The sequence below is a fragment of the Apteryx mantelli genome, chromosome 3 (genome assembly GCF_036417845.1).
Source record: "Apteryx mantelli isolate bAptMan1 chromosome 3, bAptMan1.hap1, whole genome shotgun sequence".
Lineage (NCBI taxonomy): Eukaryota > Metazoa > Chordata > Aves > Apterygiformes > Apterygidae > Apteryx > Apteryx mantelli.
In genome coordinates this window covers 42,879,069-42,902,878 of record NC_089980.1, presented here as the reverse complement: position 1 = coordinate 42,902,878, position 23,810 = coordinate 42,879,069, and the positions used below count along the sequence as shown (strand labels likewise).

General features: G+C 38.8%; 1 protein-coding gene across 1 annotated transcript in view; it reads right to left on the bottom strand.

Annotated features, from left to right (window-relative positions):
* Nucleotides 1–1,020: 1,020 nt before the first annotated feature.
* The window catches only part of KCNK5 (potassium two pore domain channel subfamily K member 5), a 35,020-nt gene continuing 12,230 nt past the window's right edge, over nucleotides 1,021–23,810 (bottom strand). Inside the window, exons 2-5 of the mRNA XM_067294710.1 lie at nucleotides 5,502–5,613; nucleotides 3,887–4,053; nucleotides 2,622–2,790; nucleotides 1,021–1,841 (exon numbers count right to left, since the gene is read on the bottom strand). Coding sequence (XP_067150811.1) covers nucleotides 1,021–1,841; nucleotides 2,622–2,790; nucleotides 3,887–4,053; nucleotides 5,502–5,613 — 1,269 coding nt within the window. The remainder of the gene's footprint in view (nucleotides 1,842–2,621; nucleotides 2,791–3,886; nucleotides 4,054–5,501; nucleotides 5,614–23,810) is intronic.

Sequence of the window (23,810 nt, the reverse complement as noted above, 5' to 3'; positions counted from 1 at the left end):
GGCATCAGGGCATTTGGAGAGTATCTGCTCCTCCAAAGCTGATTTTTCTCAGAAGAACAGCATCACTAAAACTTCACCTGTACACAGATACTGTATAAGGTTCATTCAAGTATTTCCTCTAGGAAATGGACAGTGGAAGGACACTTTCAACATTAAAAAGTTGCAACCTGCTTGTGCTCGTAGATGCTTTGATCAATAGTTCTTCCAGTCACCTTATCTTTAACAGTTCTGGGGCTGACGTGCAGTTTAGCAGCCCAATAGGTGAGCTTCATCCCAGATGAGTTGTTCTTTGTTAGAGGGCTCCTTCTCAATCCATTCCTTTGGAATTTTTAATTTTAATATTTTATCACAAAAATATTATTCACTATCTTATGACCAGCACTGATGTATTCTAGGCAGATATTTTAGAAGCTTCCTCCCCAGTCTGTCAATGCACCTCAGCTCAGATCTGTGTGTCCTGGTATTCCATCTCAAGTTTCTCATTAAGAACAACTAGCAGTTGTACCATTTTTTGTGGTAGTAACTTAACAACGGGCAGCTAAAAACCCTCACACTCCTTTTTTTCCAATCCTTGATCAAAGCAGGATTCAAATCCAGGTTTTCAGAGGTGAAGGGCTAGTGGAGTAACTGGACATATTTGATGCCCAAAACAGTCTGTCCGCAACAGTATAGTTTCACTCCCAAACTAATTTCTCCATGAAATGCACAAATGCAGAGCAGGTCCAGTGTAATAACCAGTCTTTTCTTTTCTAGTTTGTTCAAGAACTATAAAATCCCCAGAAGGAGAAGGACTCCAAATTCAACTGTTATTTTAAAAGCTTTCTTAAAAAACGGAAAAGCAAAGCTGACGGGCTCAGAAACCAATTTAGGATGGCAAAAAGAAACCGGAGTTTATTAGTTTGGGGCTGGCTTTTGTTTTCAGAGAGATAGAAGAAACCGCAAAGACATGCTCTTCTCCTTGCTCCATTAATTTGTTCAATATGCACCGACCACTTTCAGAAAACCATTGTCAAACGTGCTTCACGTTGCAGCCTTCACATTGCTTACTGCGTTATATTCATTCATCAGTTGTTCATAAGGCACAGAAAGTTCCAGCTCATTGTTGGTAAAGGTTGATTCATCAGAGGATGGGAATTTTACTAGTGTTTTTGCAGTTTCAGGTTCCTCTACAAGATTATCATCCATGGAGGATTTTGAAGTTTCCTCATCATCTGTGAGATCCTCCTCTTCATCATCATCTTCATTTACAAATGTTATGTTGGCATTCTCAAAGATTAGGGGTCGATAGTCTCTTGAGTCCCACACTTCCCCTTCTTCTTCACTGATCCTGTCTAACTGGTTTACAAACATTGTTCCTTCTAGAGGGCTGTCTCCAACACGTTTATCATGCAGGTGTCTCAGCACATGACCATTCTGAATATCTAGGGAAGTCTCATCATACTCAAATGACTTGGTCTTTGTGTAAGTCACCTGAGCATCTTTACTGGCATTCTGCATATTTTGCTTGGCATTTTCTACTTTAATCATTTTGTCGTTATTCGTCTTCAGGGCCTTCTTCCCAATCTGCTTAATAAGATCATTGTAGGTCTCTTCCTTCTTTGAAAGGAAGCTGAAAATGTTCACATCCTTTGAGGTACCCATTTGAAGGGGTTTTTTAGACCGAGGATGGTTGTCAAATGATTCTTTTCTTTTTTTCCTCCGTTTCTTGATTGCTTTGTGGACTTCCACAAACATACTGACCTTCCAGTTGACAAAGAGTGAAAGCCAAGCCAGGCCCAGATAGATCCATAACTCCACAAAGTATCTGTAAAGGGCATGATAGTCTGCATCTGGATTTACACCTACAAAGAATTCAAAACAAGAACATTATTGAAAGAGGACTCACACCTGAAAAGCCTTCAAAGTTATTACCCAGAGAAGTACTCTCTCTCACACTAACAGAGCCTTATCGTTTGGACACTGCTCTGAGAAGGGGTAAGTGGGGACCTGAAACCTCCTGACAGAAGCAGTCTTCCACTTCTTGCCTGTATGTGTTCTAACCACTGGACTACAACATAAAATGGCAGCATGTTTGTCCTCCCCTTGTAAGCTCTAAAGCGAACTTTGTTCTCTTTGAAAAATACAAGCACTCTCCCTGCCCCTGCTTTCCCTTGAGAGAGGGTTCAGCCTCATAATTCCACTTGCAAGGGCTATCTCCAAAGCCCTGATCAAGGCAGTAGATTTTAAAGAAAAACAGGATTTAGAAGGGAGAAACACGATGTTCAGCATTTCCTGTCAGCTCCATCTGACGCTCCCTGCTCAGCATACGGGATTCCATTCCAAGGTGCTTAACTGTTAGGGTGGATAGGAAAGCTCCTTGCCTGAAATAGGGACCTGATGCACCTGAGAGTGTTATGAACTCCAGAACTTTGCTCCAGACTAAGGCCAAGGGCTTAGGTATCTAAACCAAAGGTAGAAAAGCCAGACCCAATCCATCAGAGCAGTATTCAGCTTTTGTCAAATCTTTTATTAAGCAAAATGCTTTGGAAAAGTGTAGAAATCACCTTTTAGAATTAGAGTTTAAAAATACAATTGCCGCACTATCCACATAGTGTAATAATATGAAAAATATGATTACTGACCAGCAACAAAATCTCCAAATCCTATGGTGGTGATAGTGATGAATGAGAAATAGAGACCTTCAATGTAACTCCAGCCTTCAGTCACCATAAAGACAAAGGGAGGAATAACCAGATGGACCAAGACACCCCAAACAATGAAAATAGCTGTGCATGTAATTTGTGCTTTCCTCTGTAAAGAAAGAAGAAGAAAAATTCAGGGAAAGAACTCTTAATTTGCTGTAACTAAAAGTCACTGACTGAAGTAAACACTGAAGTAAAGGTTTTTCCTTTATGCAGAACAGACTATTCTTACAACTATTTACTCAAAAACGATTATTTGTTTTCAGGTCATTTCCTCATATTTCTCTTTCACACACTCTAAAAGTTTAAGAGTTCCTGATATTTTATAAACAGGTGTGGTATACAGACATAGCACTCTGGTCTAAAAAGCACAGTTAGTATCTCTGATTTTCACTTTATTCATTTGAGTATAGAGAATCAGGAGCCAGGTTAGGACACTTCTCTCCTATTTGTCCTCCCTCCCCTACACCACTTGTCTAACCTCTGCACAGTTTGCATGCACATGTGCATTTCACCATCATTTTCTGTATTTTCTCAGGTGCTGAACCAAGAAGGTTTTTGTTGCATTAACACTTAGGCCAGCTCTGTTTGTGAAATTAGAGCCCAAACCAACCCCACCCTCATCCAGGCATTCTGCTCCTGCATTGCCTCCCACTTCTGTGCACTGAGCTAGAACTGAAATAAACTCACCCAGCAAGGAGGGGAAAAAAAAAAAGAAAGAAAAAAAGAAGAAAAGAAAGAAAGAAAAAAATCACAGTAACACAGATCAAAACATCATTTCTCATCTGGTTCACTACATTGCAGGAAATGCTCATGCTGGCATAAAAGTGGTTGCGAACAAAGCAGAACAGCTTATTTCAGTGCCAGAGACGCTTGAAGGAAATGTTTGTGAAACTAGAGCCTCATCTACATTCAACCTACAGTTTCTACTTTAGGAAAAATGTATGTCTCCATAGAAGCTACAATATTTATATTTAGTATCATTCAAAGGTTTCTTCAAGACCTCAATTTGCTAAGATTTCTGGCAGAACTTACCTACAGGACCTAGTCCTGCTGTCAGTTATATCTATGCAACACCATTTGGGAAGTTAATACTTGTGTATGCGTTTGTTTAGTACCAAGATTAGCAGGTAAGTGAAGAAGTCTAAGCTTAATTTATGCATCAAAAATACACAGCAGGAGGATAAACAAGCAGAGGACCTTACCAGGCTTACTCCTCTTTTCGTCAGAAACTGGCCCAGCCTCTTGGCACGTCCTCCAAAGAACTTCCCCAGAGCACTGATCCATGTCAAACAGAGAGGAACTCCAAAGAGCCCATAAAATATGCAGAAGAGACGCCCAGAGGGTGTCTTTGGAGAAACATTTCCGTAACCTAAAAGAGGTAAGTATGTACATGGTCTGTTCTTGTTACAGAGAATTCAAGGCAATTCTACCTATACATAAAACAACACTGCGTGGGCTTCTGCTGTATCAGACGCTCCTTACTTCACCAACCATAAGAGCTTTAGTCTACTCCAGCTGCTGATCTTCTGAATCTGGATGCCTTCCAACCCTACTCCAGCAAATGTGTATTCCATTAATGCAGACTGAGAGGAGTGCTGCATTTTGAATGTTTCCTGGATTGTGTGCATCTTTTTCCTGATTAGATGAGATAAATAGAAGATAAAACTCATCTCAAGGCCTCTGACATGATTTCCCTTCCTGCAGCAGCAATGTGAAAAGCCTGAGTTTTAATGTGAACCAAGTTTACACAGTAAAAGTTCAAAATTGCCCCCAAAGTTAGTTTCCACTTGCAAGATCCATTATGCACATTTACCTCATGACCTGGTGCTTATCCAGGGAGAGAGCTTGTGGGTGAAGCGGAAGATGAGCTGTGACACAACAAGGTATTTTGACTGAATTTAGCTTTTTGCTGGCCACAGAACCCAACAGGGCATTACAAACACTGACTAAAATCAGTCTACTTTCTAACCCTCTGCCACGGTTTTCTTATTTAGGTCATTTCCTAATTTCTTCAACTTTTTGTCATAAGTTATATTATAAGCTGGGTATTATGAGTTTCAAATAATATATGAAAAACATGATGCTGTATATGGTTTAATAGTAAGACTTCCATTTCTGCATACCTCAAACTTTCTCTAGTTAGTTTGCATTCCTGTTTCTTACATAATAGGTATTAGCAAGGGTGTAACAAAATCTTGTAGCAAAGATTTTTCTGTAAAAGCAGAATGCAGATGATTTTGAGCTCTTTTGTATTTCAAAGGAAGAAGTCTTTCAGTGCAGAGGGTATTATAAGCACAATCAGCAGTGAGATTTATAAGAGCACACCTGTTCTTCTTTGCTTTCTTAAGGACGGAAGAAAAAAAAGTCTAGACTGTTCTGCAAGCCAAGAACACCGCTAATTCAGTAGCTTAAGAGGATGGATGGGAGTAGTAGGACAGCCACATAAAAACTTCATATAAACATGCTTCAAGCATTAGCTTAATGAAATATTTTGTAGTAGTTTTGTTCTGGGATTTTATGATCTGGAAATTTAAGTGCACAATTCATTGAATTGGAATGACACCAGTCATCCCAGACACGAGCACCTTGAATCAGTTACTCATCAGAAAAGGCAGCATATCTCTCATGTACACCCATTAACAGAATGCCAAAGAACTGTTTTTCTCTATGAACCTGCCTGTAAGGTCAGGTAATCTATGCAGCTCCAGTGACGGGGACTTTATTCAGCTGATATCTTGGCACAGAAATGGAAGAGTATAAACCCACCAGAGTGTAAGGAAAATTACAGCTAGGAAAGTTGATATAGTAAATACTTACCGATTGTAGTTATTACAGTAGCAGCAAAGATCACAGCGTTAGGCCAATTCCAGTTGTTGAAAGTGTTGTTCCCAGTGATGGCAACCCCTTGTTCAGCAGCATTTGACACAATCTGTAAGGAAACAGGTTACAGTCATTCTTGGAAAATACTGGCAGCCTGAAAGATAAATGTGTGTCCCCCTCAGGTTTTCCCCATTGTGTTCATACTTGCAAAATAATCACACAAGTTTCTTTGTGAAGGCTAGCCTTGTATATTCACTGACAATAATTTTATGAAATAATAAAAATTTGCCTCAGCTAGTAAGTAGCAGCACAGGTGCTCTGACATTTAAATAGGGTTTTTTTAGTTAGATGAGCTCTTACTTGATTTACCAGTTTTACCCAAATGGATCTCTTCCAGAGACCCAACACTCTCTTTTAGACCCAGCTGGCATTCAATCTCCAGTATAGTTCCTAAATTTGGTTTAATATTAGACAGGGACATCTTCAGAATTACCACCCATTTCAAAACACTGTTACAAGCCTCAGCTTGACTTGGGCATGAACAGGACATCATAGAATCCTTGACAAAGCTAGTGTGATTAATGTTAATTCACTTGCTGTCCCTGGCAAAGTCAGACTGTTTACAAGCCAGCATAAAACTGTACTTTTAAGCAAAGAAAGACAAATTACACTTTCCAAGCTAACTAAGCTGTTTCCATGCAACAGGACTCTAATCACTGACCTTGAATTAGGCCCCTTTCTCATCCCCTGTCTTTGAATCTAGTAAGCTATTATGAATGCAAAGCTTTTGGTTACAATGTTGGGGAGGAGGGGAAAGCGTAGTTATTGGTGTTTCCACAAATTCAGCAAGTCAATTTTTTTGACATCTGTTCAGCTCTTCAGGAACTGAAGAATTATTAACCATCTTCACCTTTTGTAGGAAGGAACTTGGACCCAGCCTGCTCTGGCTTTCAAAAACTAGACTGTAGAAACTGCAGTGATAACAAACCCAATGCCTATTTTGCCAAAACTCAAAGTTTCAAATCAAAATCTTGCATCTTACGATTCTGACATGTATTTCTACCTCCCTAAAGTGAAAGAGAAAAGCAATTTACAATATTCTGTCCTAGAAATCCCTAGTTATTTAAACCTTTGTTCTGCTATGTCATGCTGCAGTTAAAGCCTTCTCAAGCTGCATCTGCATTTTCCCCTTCAATGTAAACTATACTGGTCTAAACAAAACTCTAAAGCTACATCCGTATACAGAGAGGGACAGGTATCTTCAAAAGGCGATTCATCCCATTATCCCACCTTCTATGCCTCTTCCTCAGTGAACATTGAGCACAAACAGCTAGTTGAGCTAAATGCCTAAAATTACAGATGATACACTTTTTACCTTTTAACACAACAGGCAAGATTTATCTTAAACTGGTAAGAATTAATACAGGAACCTGCAACTGACTCTTCCTTCTCTCATCCTCTCCCTCCTTTCTTCTATCCTACTTGATTAAGATCTGATCTTGGACCCAACAGAGTCTCAACATAAAGTTCAATCACCATTCAAAAGGTTCACATGTTAACACAGGTTTTAATTATTCTTGAGACTTATTACATATCACCACCGTCCCACTGTAATAAATTGCCCTCAAAGTGAGTATATTGTGCATATACAAGATGCAAACAATTTAATTAAAAATGCACTTTCAATGCAGAAGCTATTACAGAAGATAAAAGTAGTAGCATGGAGAGTGAACGAAGGTACAGAATTAGACCTTTTTCCTGGGAAGTTTGGCATGTGTGCAAAGCGGCGTGCAGTGTCTTTCCATAGCCTAAAGGCTCTAGATAGAAAAAGATGTAGAGAATGCTCTCACCAAGGCAGTCATTTGTCATAAGAAAGCAGTGTTGAAATCAGAAGTAGCCCTAAAACAGGCAGGCAGACAGCAGGCAGGTAAACCCACACAATGCCACCCCCTTCAAAAAAGGAGCCGGTTAATATTTAAGATAGCTATACTGGATGACAAAAATTAATCTGAGCAAAGACCAATCAAAGTAACTTCATTCAGTTCTGCTATGATCCGCAAATGAATTTCCTAAAGTCTCAAAGAACATCCAAAGCACCCGATAGATACAATCTGTGACCTATGCACTGTGAGAAGATACCTAGACTTCTTCTGCTGCCTAGCAAAACCGCACAAAATGTTATATCAAACACCAGCTCTCCAGTTATTTTCCATGCTTTAAGCTGACTTGGATTTTCTTCCTTTCCTCACAGAGCAACTGAACTCATACAAGAGGCACTGAAGTATCTGTTTCCATTGTCACTGGCCTTTATCTCATTGCCCGACTCCACCTTCCGCCCGAGCTAAGGAGCTCAGTTTCCCAGCATGCAGAGGCAATTACTTTAAGACCCGCCGGTGTTTTAGGTCTGAGGTGTGAAGGGGGCCCTGACTCAACGGGGAGAGAAGCAGCTGGAATGAGTAGCAGCTGCCCTTCACACCCAGTCGGTTAACATTTTGGGAGAGGGATGGCCAGTTCTTCCAGAGTTGTGTAAACACTTGAAATTCAAAATCACAGCTACTCTCCAGCCAAAGCTGCGCCACCCTTTTCTTGTCCCTATTAGCACACAGTTATCTGCTATTAGCGCATAATTATCTACAAGCTACAGCCTAACCTTTAAGTTACTTTATGCCTGTAATAGGCCTGAATGCACATTACTGCACCCAACATATACATCCCAGCTGCTGGAACAAAGACAGTCACAAAACAAGCTCAGTTAGCTTTGGTGCGGTGGGAAATGCATAGCTGCTTTCCAAGCAGAGTAAGTTTTGACCATACTGAAGTAATTAAATCTTTTGGCTGCAACAAACAAATGGACACTATACAACTGAACAGCAAATGTTTTTTTGCTTGGTAAATCCGTTAGACAATGTCAAAGATGCCTTTATTTTCATATGCTAGGATACAGAATGCCCCAGTTCGCCTGTGTCAGCTTTCTCAAACTACAGAAAATTTGCTCTAAAAAGGTCTTGGCTGGGATTACTGGGGGTGAGGAGGAAGAGGAAGAAGAGGTAAAATTTTGTATCTGCTCTTAATATCCTGAAAGAAGCTGTTTCAAAAGTGTCTTTTAAAGTATGCCCAAATTAACAAGTTGAAAATAGTTAACTTAGAATCTAAAGCAATGCGTGTACTCCATCTCATGACTGTCTGTATTGATAAAGTGAAAACTTTATTTTAGGTCAAATGATTTCTGCCTCACAGCAATGAAACCTCTCCTCCCTCCCCTGCCCCACCAACTCAGCACTTTGGCAAGTGAAACAAGGAAAATAAAATCTCTAGATCCTGGAGTTACTGCTGAAAGTAAACAGATATTGCAATTGCAGAAGGAAATTTAAGACACACATAAAATAAATACACCTTTTGACGACATTAACAGAAATAGAAACTTTGAGGTAAAGAAGCTGTTTGAACATAATCAAGCATAGCATTTGTTCCACTTGCAGGTACTTCCCCACAGACAAACCAGCTGCAGCACTGCTCCAATACAGCCCTGTTTTCTGGTTTCAGTGACATTTTCCCTTAACTATCTAATGATCAGATTTATGATTTACCAGAGATCAGAAGAACTAGGTCTTAATCTCCATTATGTATTGTCTTGGGCAAAGGAGAGTTTATCTTAGACAGGATTTGAGATGCTTTTGGGAACATGACACTTGCATCCTCTACACAAGTAAGGATATGACTGAAGAATTCACCAATCAAAAAAAAAAAAGGTAAATCTGCCTTAAAAAAAGGTAAATGGCCTTAAGCCACATTGATATTATGGATATTTTCCTACCTCTATTTACTCATCTTCTCCCCCCCCCACCCAAGAAGGAAAAGAAGTCCCAAAACAAGGGCCAGGTCCTCCCAAACTGGGAAGCCACATACTAGTGTACTTCCTTCAAATTGCTATGAATTACAAAACATATTGGCCTGTCAAGGTTTGCTCAGGTGGCTTAAAAGCTTGCAAGAGTCAGCAGATCCATCTCAGCTGTTCTTGTCTTCAGACTAGCAGGAGGAATGGCTAAGTCTGACAAATACCAGTACAGGGTAAAATGGGACACAACAGAATTACATTTAAACCCTGTAAAAGTAATGTGAGGGTATAAAACTAAGGGAACAAGCAAATGGGATTCTGTCTATATGACCAGGAGTGAGAATTACCAAAACTAAGTATGTATAATATGCCATTTTACTTTGGATTTTTAGCCTTCAGAAGAAAAAAAAAAATATACAGGACAACCACCTTATATCTCTGCAAGCATGAACAAGTGAAAGTCATGGCTTCATTTTCTTCTTTCTAGGAAATGTTTAGAAAGTAGCTTCTGTTCACTAAAAAGTACCTAATAAAAAGGTGCACCTTTGTTAAAGAGCTGGTTTTACAACTTCATTGCAAAATATTAATTGCAAGCAAATTCACATTAGGAAAAGTGAATTTGAAATCTCTTTACAGTGATACACGTAGAAGTGAGGTTTGAAACAAGGTACTGTACACACTATTACCTTATTTAGACACCTGCACTGATTTTTGAACTAATTCATCATTATCCAAACCCTGGTATGTTTCATAATAGCTGTAATCAAGTTGTTACAGCTATAGCTAGCACAGAATTATCTGAAGATAAGAAGTTTGAATGCATTTGACTTATTTGCCTTGATAAGACAGAAGAATATGATGGACAATAAGACTACCTTTGTTACAGCAGAAACAGACTTCCCTGAGTAATGGCAGTTATTGCCATACTCTGGCACACAAGCGACTGTGTTCCAGTGCAAGAATATGCACACGGACAGTAAGATTATTCTAGAAGTTAAGGGCTGCAAGAAAGTTGTGATCCAGGTTTTGTATATCAAGTAGAAATAATTTCATATTTGGAATGAAATCTGAGACACTTTAGTAAGGATTGGCTGTGTCCGATAACAATAAGCATTAGGAAGAAGGAGCCCTGCCAAGGTATTGATGGCCAAATGAACTAAAGACACAGGACAATAAACAAGTTATGTAACCAGAGCAACAGATCCTTCCCCACAGGCACCCTATTACCTACAAAAAGAACAACCAGATACCACCCAATCTTAGGTCTCCGTTTGAAGAGGCTAAAGCCATGTTATTCAAAGCATTCCCTGGAGATTTGACATACAAGTCTAATGGTAGTTTTAAAGTTCTCCCACTGGTATGAACAATTCTCTTTTGCAAATGCAAGTGTTTCTCTTTGATCAGAAAGGAGAATTGAACTTTTAAGCTTGAAACCAGACCCACTGGTTTTAATTCTACACTCCTCACGGTATTACCATGTATCCCCTATATAAAGTGCAGCTGCAAGGGGCTGATGCATCCAAAAGCAGAGTCTGTTGGTTAAAGCAATAACTGATGCAACCTTTCAGGACTCCTGAGCTTTGTCCCCACTTCTGACTTCAAAGGAACATGAAATGGCTTTACTTCTTTCTCAAGATCTTATGTCTACACTTGTAAAACATTTAATGTGCGGAGGAGCATTTAAAATTACAAATCTACCCAATACTTTAGAGACCTTCCCACAAGGCATAAATCTTCATTTAATCCATCATACTTCGTAAATGGAAACCAATGCAGTGCTGTTTTGAGTAAGCAATTGCATCTTGGGACTGCATTCTAATCCTCCTTAAACTAGCTGTGGGTTTTTTTTTTTTCCCCTTTCTCTGAATTCTCTGAAACACCAAGACTCAAGCTAAGAATCTAAAAATTTTTACAGAATCCTCAAATTCCCTTTCAAAATAGTCCATTGCTGTTCCACCTTCCATTTCACACATACCAAGAATCTGTCTTTTTTGTGCTGATGGATGACACTTACAAACCCACATTACCCAAGAAAGATTTTTTTCTTCTCCCAATAGCCTACTTATACTTTTCTCCATTGATTGCATTACTGAAGGTTTTATTCAACTGAGATCATTTTTCACATTGACATCCAAATCTTTTATATAATTTGAAGAAACTAGAAAACTGTGGAGTAGTTATCTAATCACGAGTACATACAATACTGACAATTTAGCCAATCATAATAAAACTGTCCAGGGTCATAGGGTTTGCATTTATAAATATCAGACGAAACTTTACACTGTTGTTCATCTTTCAGCAGTTTTTACTTTAACTGAATCCAGCAGCAACAGAATAAAACAGCAGGAGACAAGAGGTCCACAAGCAATCAGCACTGCAGTCTTGTCTTTAATTTCACCATAAGGCATTTTAGGAGAAGAGAGGCCAAGTCAACAGACATGGAAGGAGATCCAGAGCCAGAGATACAGTTACATTTGCTCATACACAGAGCTCCCCCCAGGGATAGAGAAGCCTCTACCTGTGGCTCCCAAAACAGAATCCTTACCATCGCTCTGCTTTTCGTACTTCTGTGCTGGTGAAGTCTCCAGAGAAAAAGCCCAGAAAACATGAAATGTACAAATGCAGAGGAGAGGATAGGCATGGCAAAGCTATTTCCAACAAACAAACCAGAATTTGGAAGGACATCAGCCACCATCCTCCAGAAAGCATAGTTGCTATACAACATAGATGTTTGCATTCTCAAAAATACAGGTGACTCATTCTCAGCATGCACAAAGAAGAATGCAACATATGTTGAGATCACCTCCAGTCACCTGGAGACAAATAGGTCAAATGGTGCAAGAACTTGCATGGACATTTTTCATGGCTTATAGAAACGAAAAAGGTAGTCTAAAGGCAGTTTAGGTAGCCTTTGTACTACCTCAGCTACTTCAAAGAAAATGCAACTGCATATCCTCTACTTGTCCCCCTTGGTTTTTGCAGTTACTCAGCTTATCTGGCTACAACATTACAGTTATAGCAGCAATTGAATGTTTACAATAATCTGATTTTAAATGCAATTAGAACATATTCAATTGTTAATGTTTATCCTGACAAAAAGAAAAGAAATGGACTCAGATATGTCAAGGCTCCCAGGTCAGACCTGCATTACAGAGTTCTGCTGACCTAGATAACACCGACACAGGATTACATGCACGTAAAGAGAAAAGACACCCTCTCAGTCAGTATCCCTTCTCAAGCAAAAATAATCCTTGTGTGGTCACAGCTAGACTGACAAAAGAAGTTCCTCAGACTTATCATGCAGGCAAGCAACACAGTCACCATGGCCAGAAATTTCCTGCCCCGTTGGCATATGGCACTTGGACATCTGCTGGCATATTGACGGCAGCAGAAACTGTTCCACAGACGCAGCCTGAATTTGTGCGTCCTTTATAGCTAGATCAAAAGTGGTAGTTTCATGGACAAGCTAGGAATATATTAGTCCTGGCTGAAAGTTGACATTAATTGTCTATAGTAGAAGTTTGTGGCTCTAGTGTTTAAGCAAAGATATTTTTATAATAAAATCCCATAATCTATTGTTTTGAGTTGTAGTAGTTACAAAATAAAGTTTAAAGCCAACTGCCTTTTTTCCCTTCTTTGACCTGACTGAATAGAGGATACTGCACATCACAGAAAATATTTTCCTCACTAGAGTATCTTGGCAGCATGGGGTTTGAGTAAGGAGGAGGAAAGAGAAGCCAACTATGCACTAATGATCTTACCAATGAGTAAAACTCAGAGAAACTTTTCTCCCCCAATCACTTTTTCTGTCTGGATAGAAGACATGTATATGTGTATGATTCATGAAAAATTTCTGTTTCAGTTCTCTGAAAATTTCATATTAACCTATATATGCTTGAGACTAAAATAGTTTGCTTCTCCCCAACCTTCACTTCCAAAGACAGCTGCACTACTGCTAAGAAAATCTTCCTATGCCATGATGCTTACTTTGGTAGCCAAAGACTAAAGGTGGCAGAACTGCAGAAAGACAAGTCAGTACACACAAGGTTAAATTATTTGATCTAAGTAGGACAAATGACAGCTATCCTAAAGTCATCTTTAGGAGTGCTGCTGTACATGTGTCTGTGTGCAGGGAGATCAAAGCTCATTGCTTCTGGGATACAGAAAAATCCTTCAAGGAAACCAAAACACACGGCCTAGAATACAAATGGCAGCACCCGTTTTGGACATGCTTATTTTCGCCAGCCTTTTGGCATCTGGCAAATTCTGTAAGCAATCTGCTCAGACCAAGAGTGCTCAGGAAACTAGGGCAGTAACTATCCCCCCCGCCATCCCCCAACAGCTCTAACTCCCCAGAAAAGCACAGACTTGTGGTTCCTGCCCATACTCCCCCCCCCCCCCCCCCCAATCTCCAGTGTAATGACAGCTTATCCTGATTGCTTACTTGGACTCCTAGTTCTCAGCTGACTGAAACACGCTGGCACATGACCAGGACCAGCAAGCAGGGCCAAGTGAACAAGCCTTTCAGGTTGCCTCAGGCACTTGACAGTCTCTGCGGGACTATGCTAATCAACAGGACTTAGGATGGTTGACCTTTCATTTCCCTCTCTCTCTCTCTCTCAGCATTATCCGAGTTTGGAATACGAATTTGATGTTCGTCAGGACAAGAACCATGCCAGATATAAAAAAAGAAGTCTTTTGGCTGAGTCCTGGATTTCCTACTTCACTTTTGTGGGGAATGGTTTGCGACCTTTTTTGTAGAAAGAAAAATAAGACAAGTGAACCACATTGTCTCAGTCTAACGGGCAACACCCTTGTGTCTTGCTAACCTGTGAAAGTTTTACTGTCCTTTACTGACCTATGTAGAGAGTAGAGTTAGAAGGTGGTTGGGGCAAGACATGCAGGATATGAGTCAGCAGCACCTGCATTAGAAAAGGATGGTGGGGATGAATCAAACAAAAAAAAATTCCACATTTATTAAAGAGGACACCACATGACTGTGCAAGTCTGATTCCTGATCAACTAAATATATACAAATGGATAAGTTAAGTCAAGTGTTGTGCAAGGCAATTCTTCCCAGCTGTCTACTAAAAGTTGCTAGGTTCTCCAAGACTCTTGCAACTTCTAGAACTTGTACAGGCCATTTAATAAATGAATGTCAGTAGGATCCCAGGCAGAAATAGCGTATGTTTCTAGTAGCACAATGGGATTAAGAACAGTAGCCACCTATCACAAGCCAAAAGCAGAAATTCAGTCTCAAGAAAATAGGAAGCAGTCATTGAGGGAATAATGTTAACTTTTAAAATAATAATAAAACCCCCTTACATTCAGCATTGACAGAAGTAAATGGTAAACCTAACCACAAGCATATATTAACATTGTGTGAAAAGCTAAAGAGATCAATACTATCATACAGGATTCCTTGCCTCTTGCTCATGAATAGAGCTAAAACAAAAATAAAATGAAACCACAAAGAGCAAGTGTTAATCCCATTGTTTACATTCCTATATAGACCATCTACAAATAGCAGGGGACACAGTTTTTCCCCTTGCTGTCATACACTGCATTTATAAAAGGGTTGATTAAGTGTTACTGCAAATAAAAACATATTTTTGCATTTTTTAATCAATAGTTTTATCTTAAAATAAAGTTCCTATCAAAGGGCAGAATTTTGAAAGTTCCAACTTGGAGGAAAAAAAAATATATATTCCTGGCAACATACAGGTTTGTGTACTTTAAGAGAGGCTTTTCTTTCCAGCAACTGCAAGATTTAATCCCAAATGAGAGAGATTTTCACATTCCTACTGACACATCAGATAGAATGTTATCTTCGCAGTTTTCCAAGGTCTTCAGAGAAAGGAGAACTTCTTTAAAACAAGTCAACACACCAGTGAAATTTTTTTTTTTTTAAACAAGGCAAATTAAAAAGTTGCAAAAAGGGATTGTAAATGACCCACCAATATGTTAGCATACAAAACAGAAAGGTTAAATGCACATATATAGGTCAAACACACTGCAGACAGCAGATTTTGTCTGAAAAGAGGATAAAACAAGATTGAACTTACTCTTTCATTCACCCCAACAGTTTCTGTGTTTCATGCTATTCAATAGTGCTGCTCAATGCACAACTGTATTGCAGATCCAAGCCATTTTACAGTTCTTACTGCTTTCCCTTCATTACACTTAATGTTGGTCTGTCAGCAACTTGGACTTCCATCTAAGCATGCCTTTTTTTTTTTTTTTTTAAACACCTAATAGAGCCCCCACTGCAAGCCACTTCATAGAAAGCTGTCCCTACATCCAAGCCTAATATTTAAAGAATGCATGTAAATACATGTCTGGTTTTCACTTTGCATATTTTTGTTATAACAGGACATCAATCAGATATTGTTTGTCTGTTAATTTAGCATTTAACAATTTAGCATGCTCAGAGTTTGTTTTTTTGATTTTTTTTGGTGTACCTTGATCTTGATTAACTAATTGTTCAGTTTTGCCACAATTCTGTGTTTTTTAGGGAAAAAAAACACTGGGGGACTTTTGTTCCTAAATTTCACCAATGTTTTTAGCAGACTCACTAGTTTTATTAGATGGAGAAAGCACAGAGTGGGCTAGGTTGTCCTGCACAGGACTTTGAAACCAGACAGATTCCAAGAAAAGTAATTAAGCACATGCCATGAAGGCCAGAGATAGAGCTGCAGATTCCTTAAAATTTACTGATTAGTCAAGAAAGTAGAACAGGTTGTCTAGTAAGAACACCTGAAGATCAGGGTGCTAAATACAGGCATAAAAGATACTACAACACACAGAAATTGTCTGTAGCAGAGGAAAAATACTCTTGACTCAGTGACTGCATCATCCTGCTGTAAAGATAGCCTGCGTATGTCTTCCAAAAAACAAGACTGAGCTAGAAGAGGGACTAGAAACCCCCCAAATCTAAACCCTACATACATACTTTTATGGTGGAAAATGTTCACTTTTTTTAGTGTGGTTCTGAGGAAGCTTCATCTGAGGTTTATTTAGGTGCACAGAACTGAGGAAGAACACAGAAATATTGCAAAACAAACTGGACCGGCTGAACAATGAGCTCTCCTAGATGTCTCTGAGAAAGAGACAGGTTCATCAGATAAGCCAATTTATACCTATTTGCATTTGAAGTTGTATCAGGTTAGGTGTTCTGTTTAAAATTCACACTATCTGATCCCAGAATAACCCTTAGGTACAGAGGGGATTTAAACAAGAGCATCCTTCCAATGGGTTAGTGCACTTCTGCATACAGTCTCCAGGACTTTCAAGAGTATTGGGAGAGAAGTTTTCAAAAGCACTTACTGTTTGAATGCCATGCCACCATAAAGAAAGCATTAAAGATGATACTGTTAGAGGTCCCATCTTTATTAGGCTAAGGGCCTAAAAATCCATCCTGATCTTGCAGAAGATACCTTCTTTCTAATTATTCTGTAAGTGGAATACCTCCTTCCAAGCACTGATGACCGAGTTTTTTCCCTCTGGCATCGTTATTCTAGTACACCCCAGATTATGCATGTTAAACAATGCAAGAAGTTCTCAGGTGAATTGAGTCTCAAAGGGAACAGAATGGAGACTTAAACAGGTCTGAGCACTTCTGTTTCTCCCCCCCCCGCCTGGGGTTTTATTTTACCTTTTTGTAAAAAAAAAGGGGGGGGCATACTTAAAAAGCTGAAGTTTGTAACAGGGACCAAGCATCAAGCTTGCTTAATCTTTAACTGCTGGCAACCCAGGTAAGAGTAATTTGTTTAACCTGCAAAGGGTATTCTTGCTGAAGACATTACTACAGGCCCAGCATCTTAAACTACTGTTCTTTTACTCTATGCCCTACCTAATTGGCAGGAAGAACCAGGGTAGAGAACGTGCATTTGTAACAAATAGGAACACTTATTATTTCATTCTTTCAACTGTTCATTTGTTTCATTGTTCTTAGTTTACAATTTAACCACATCAAGCGATCCTTAAAAAGGTGATCTGTTAATCAACTCATATCAGGCAGAACAAGTCATGCTCTTCAAGCACAACCTCAACTTATTAACCAGAAATATCTCTAATCATTCAGAGACAAAAAGGGGGCAAGGTTTTCACCAAATACAGTCATGCAGAATTAGAAGATGCATGCTTTGCCTCGCTTTTAGCTTGTTGTCTGAAGGCCATGGAATAAATCAAGAATTCAGAGATGTAAAGAACCATCTCCATATAGGTTTGAACTTGAAAGACTCATAAAAATTAATTATGGCTACTATTTATGAGTCCAGAGGCCTCAGGACACAGTCCAGTGGAAACAATTTGTGAGCCTATAGCCAATTTAATTCCATACTATTGCTTGGGAATACAGAAGGTAAATAACCATGCTAGCTATTCTATGCCCTGAAAGACGATCAAAATTAAACTCAAAGCATGAGCAGGATGAAACACACAGGATACATAAGAAGTGAGGATTAATATCTTCAGCATTTTATAGTGCCAGCATTAGGTACACTGAATATTCTCTCCCCCATCCCCCCAATTAAAGCCAGATATTCACATGCTGACCATTTTAGTAGTTCATATAGATGTGTAATTGATGATCATCTCAATAAGGTCTGCACTGGCTACAACATGTCCTTAGGGAGGCTTCCATTTGGAGGAACAGAGTCTTAGTATTGCTATAATGTATTCCAAGACTACTTGCTCAACAAGCTTTATTCACTGGTCAAACAACTCCTTTCACTCCCACCCCTGTAACTAGCAATGTATCACCTCTTTGTTCCCACTATGTTGAACACAAGCTTCCCAGAATTTATTGATATTTCTGACTTTTGTATGGAAAGTTACAGCTGAAAAAATCAACCTAATCAAAAGAGACAGCCTGCCTGAGGACATGATACTTCCCAAGATGCAAGTGCACTCTTCTCTTTGTTTTAATTTTTGTCCCCTTGGCATGAAGAATGAGGGCTGAGAGTTTTAAAGGAAATGGAAAATATCCTGGGAAATAATCACCATTGACATGACAAGAGAATTCTTTCTTGTGGGACAAACAAGTGGGCGGGGAGTGAATGCATCTCACTCTACTACTTAACCCTGCTAGTACTCTCTTCCCAGCTGCTGCAGTATCTGAAAATTAATAGAAAAACAGTAATTCCAGGAAAAGATACTGATTTAACAGACACGTGTGGTATGCTCATTTGCCTGTAGAAGAAACCACTGGAAACCCATCTGACTTGATTGAATTATATCCTCCCACAAGAGACAGATTGGTAGCAGATTGGCAAAATACAGCTTAAAGTTAATCTACTTTGTGCAATTTCCTTTTCAGGTCTCTGCTACGAACTGAGTCTCTCCTTTGAGCAGCCTGAAGTGAGAGAAAGAGTTCCAAAACTTCTGTATCTTGAAATCAAACCTTATTGCCCTTGAAAGCAATAGACATTTTGCTGTCAATTTTATTTGAAGATAAAGGTCTTAAACAGGTAGCACACATGGGTTGCTATAAGCCCCAGCAGTCCTGAAAGCATAAAAGTAAATGACAGAGAGGTCAGCTGACACACTGACTACATCTTTCAGGGTTGTTTACAGGCATCATTTCAGTCATTAGCAAGGATGGCACTGGACTTGTCATTCATATTACCCATACATTCGGGCATCCTATAAATCAGGTGACATTATAGACTTTGACATAACTCCAACATACAAGCACCTTTTTCAAACATTTATTGCTCAGTTGATATGATAGGCCTACAAACAAGAGTCATGACTAACTGTATGCATGTGAATAGTATTACTGAAAAGGGGATATTTTCAAAGCCAGCTTTGAGATGTTCTAGTCACCCATGACGACTTATTCGGCCTCTCCTTTCCTGCAACAGGTAAAGTGCTGTCATAAACAGCCGCAGTAAATGGAAGGGGAATACATTTTTTCATTACATTTCATGAGTCCAGTCATACATTTTAGGCATCTCAACAACAGAAGCACATCAATAAAAACAAAGGGGAAGAATTTCAAGGAACAACACCTAGGATGCTTGAAATCCCTTTCCTGATGTATTACTGTTTTCACTTTTATTTTTTTGAATGGACATTACTAGAATTGTACAGATTATGACAGCTGAGTTTCACCAATGCTTTTTCTAGTAATCTCCATTCAAAAAAAAAAAAGTGAAAACAGAAGCAGACAAGGGCTATCAGAATGAGGGGACACTCTTATGGGTACGCCAATGCAGTCTGGACTCCTAAAATAAAGGCTGAGAGCAGTTAGGATTGCTTTTTTTGTAATAAAGTCAGAAACAGGAATGTAAGATCACAATTACAAAAGCCATTTAAACTAAAGACCAGTGTTGGTATAAGAAGAAAACAAATATAAATCAATCATGAGTCAAATTAGGCTATAAATTAGAACAGGTTCTCAACCTAAGCAATAATTTTTAACAATCCATTCAGCATGGTAGCGTACATGAACCTCCCCATCTAAGTCAAGCTCTATCTTAACGATTAGTCAAGTTTAATGAAAATATTTCTATGATGTGGTGTTACAGATAAGATTTCAGATCTGAAATCCTTACAATAAATATGCTTTGGAAAGCATATTATTGTCCTCAAGTAACATCCTCCCAATAACAGACAGAGGGAGTTCTTCAGACAGAGAAACATCAAAAAATTTCACCCTTTTCTGTGGCACCAAAGACATGCAGGAATTCTTCCTCAAGGATTGACGTGATGCAGAGTAGTCAGGGAGAAAATAAAGGCTGAAGAGTAAAATGAATTACCTGGAAAGAAACAACTATACTAATAAATAGACAACAATAGCACTTTAGCAGCACCAGCCTGAATTATATTTTTTTCCAGGAGGCTTCTAACAAGAGTTTTAAAAGTTCTTTCAATAAGGCTTGCACATCACAAAATACATGTTATTTCCTTTGTTGGGCATACCAGTGGTTCTACAAAATGGACACACTGTTTACTGATTTTCTAAAGTCTCATCTTAAGACCATATTTAGTGAGAAGTAAAAGTCAAGATTACTGATTCTGTACTAATAATTTCCACACTCATTATTTGCATGAAGTGCTGCTTTACCGAAGGCTTACAGACAGCTGTTATGTCTACAGCTATCAGACATAACACAAGAGCTGTCCTCTTCAGATTAAGCAAAGTTTGCCTGAAAATATTCCAGCTGATAATGGAAACAGAACCCTAATCAAGGATTGCAGTGAGAACACCACACGAGAGAGAGAGAGAGAGAGAGAGAGAGAGAGAGAGAGAGAGAGAGATGAAGGCAGGATCTTTGACTATTTGCTTTGGTGAAAAGCAAAGCAAGAGTTTCATCCACCTTTGCTGCTTCCAGTCATAAACCACTATTTTGTAAAAATAATTTCAAAATTCACAGTGTGAGAAATTCAATCAAAACATAGGCATTTTCTAAGAAGTCTTCACATTGCATACATTAGTGTTTGGGGAAACCTGTTCCGCAAACAGTGCTTCTTGATTTCATTGTCTGCAATAAGTTTTCTAGCTTCCATGTTTCCCATCCTCATGGAAACCCTTGTCATATTCCCAGACTCCCTGAATTGAAAGGAATGCCCCAAGTCTGAGACTTTAGTTCTCACACTGTAAATTCAAAAATGATTCCACAAAATGACATTCAACCCAAACAAGAATGGGACTAAGCACATCTCTCTTCTCTCTTTCCAAGGCAAGGAAGGACAAACCAGCATTGCTCATATGCCCTTAGGGAAAAGATAATGGTTTAACAAGGAATTAGCGATCGTTACTGCTTTGTTCAGTTTTTTAATAATCTTTTTACAGACTTACAACTCAAAGAAGATACAGGTTGTGAATAGTCAGGTCTTTGGAAGTATTTGTTGCTATTTCTGCACCTTAGTGTGGAATAGTGAACTCTTCTTGTGGCTACTGCTGCAGTTTTCATTCTTACTTTACACCATGCATTCAAGCCCCTAAGAAAAAGCACAGAAGAACTGAAAGCTACTGTGCAATCAGAAATCAGGCAGTCTTAATCCGCTACAAGGTGAATTCTGAGGTTTTTTTTAAAAAAATTTACCATTACAGTTGAACAGTTTTTCTAAGTTTCTCCTCACTACCGACTGCCTCCTGCCCCAGCATAGTAGAAACGCAAGACAGAGTCACATGACTTTTTAAAGATTTAAATGATCCAAACGTCTTCATTTGTCAGTCCAGTCAAATTGGTAGAGAGGCCAGCCTTCACATCTAAAAGTCAGCCGACAGATCTTTGTGCTCTAACATTGAAGTCCTGCTCCTAATATTTTCCTTGCCACAATAACTAGATAGCAGCATGCTTCCCTAGCAACCTCCCAGCCCAGATGTGTAAAAAAAAAGACAAAGGGCAAACTATTGTGACAGAAGAAGTAACGAGTTCCCCTGCAATAAACCCTTGAGTTCTGGAATATTTTCTATTAGTAAGATGAAACATGAAGTCAAGTCATTTTGATACTTAGGTGGTGAGTCCATCAAAGCAAAAAAACGATGTGAACAAATTGAGTTCTGCTTCCATTCTGCAGTACAAATAGGTGTTACTGTTTCCTCTGGAAAAAACTTCTAATCTGTATGGATATTAACCTCTCGGAGGCATGTCAATATTTTTACAGCATGTGCTCTTTAAGACCTGCTTATGTATGATGTATAGCATGAATAGTAAATTTTCCTATAAGTCATAATTCATAGGACAAACAATGTGAGAGATATTAATGGAAAGAGATCAACAAGGTTATTTCCTTTTGAAGCTTTCTGCAGAGTTAAATAATAAGTGAAACTCATAATTCAGCAAATTAGTTAACTGGAACTATTTTGTCATTGCAGAGTAGAGACCTGAAGCTTACCCATTTGTGATACTTGCAGATTCCATGGTTGAGTGAACCAAATGCTGCTTAATTTTATTTCTCCTTTCCATTTATGTGCAATGGACTTAAATACTAACGGTTTGGAAAAGGCAGCTCGGTTCTTTATTAGATGAAGACTACAAAATTTAACAGTTGATATAGTTTTTTTCCCCCCCTATTAATTTCAGGACTAGATTCCAGTTTAATGAACTAGTTAATAAACTATTTTGATGAAAAGCATTTTCACTGCTTTATCAGCATTGCCTTGCTTTTGTGATTAATACAATTACAGAACTGTTTCCTCTTCACTTTCCCAAGTTCCACATAGACATGTTTTGAAGACAAATTAACTAAAGGTTACTGCTGCATGAGAACTGCAGCTGTTCTGCAGATGCTAAGTGCCCCAACTTTTCTTCCTCAGAAGAAAGATTACTGTTATTCAGAAATAAAACATATCAGAGGATTTCATAGCTTCATTAATACAGATTAATTTTGAGAGCTCCTGTGCAGATATGCTTATGATACAGCTTTTGGTTGAAAAGGGAAGTATTTTAACAACTCTTATGTTGCATCAGCTGAATTAAGAAGATGGAAAGCAGTAATAGCTGATTAGGTTTCCTTCCTATCTGAATACATACATGGTGACTAACATAGTCAACTCCCCTTTCAAATAGCTTTGGTAAATGCTGTTGCCCCCATTTTACAGATAAGAAAGTGGAAGCAGAAGGGTCAAGTAGTTTAATCAAGCCCTGACACCAGTTGGTGACCTATGTTAGGTAGGGTTAGAACCAGACCATGTTTACATGAGACTATACAACAGTTTACTGTAGAGTTGGTACCGACTGCATAAGCAGATGCTAAGACCACACAACAGCCCAAGTTTTCAGAATAATAGTTTAGTTTAGCTGAAGTTGATTTCGAGTAGATTTAAATTAAACCAAAACAATCTTACAGTCAATAAAAACAGTTTACTGAGATAAATTTACTAGATGGGGATGGGTTGGATCATATCTTTGAAGCACTGTAATTTTTTTTTTTCTTTCCACAAACAAGGCCTCAAGACCTGGAGCAGCAACCCAGCAATCTAGTTCATCTTAGTAGACTTTCACTCACCAATAAAATGCAACTGGAATATATATAGAAGAGTGTTGATACTACACAAGAGAAGTAAAAGGGTCAGTTGAATATAAAATTAATGCCCCCCACCCCAAGCTTTCAGTGTATAAAAATAGTTCATTAGGACAAGTCAAAACACAGGAGATCCAAGTTTGACAGCTTTGCTTACAGAGGCCTAAAGAAGCCTCTCAAGTCATTGAGTGAATTGCAGCCTGAAGTATTATTGCATTGAGAAGTTTATTATGCTCCCTCCCATACATAGCCATGCATAAAAAGATACATTTCAGATTAAAAGAGTTACAGAAAGTCACCTGAAGAGTTAAAAAACAAACAAACAATAAACTCCAAAAAGTTTTTATGGATGTTTGTAGTAGCTAGGACTAAAAATTCCATAGGCTTCTGTTTTCAAAAGTGTTTTTGGATTTCACCCCCAAATTTCAACGCAACGTTAAAGGTTTTGCTTCTCTGAAGACAGACTAGAAGATGCTGCCCAAGGTAGCATCACA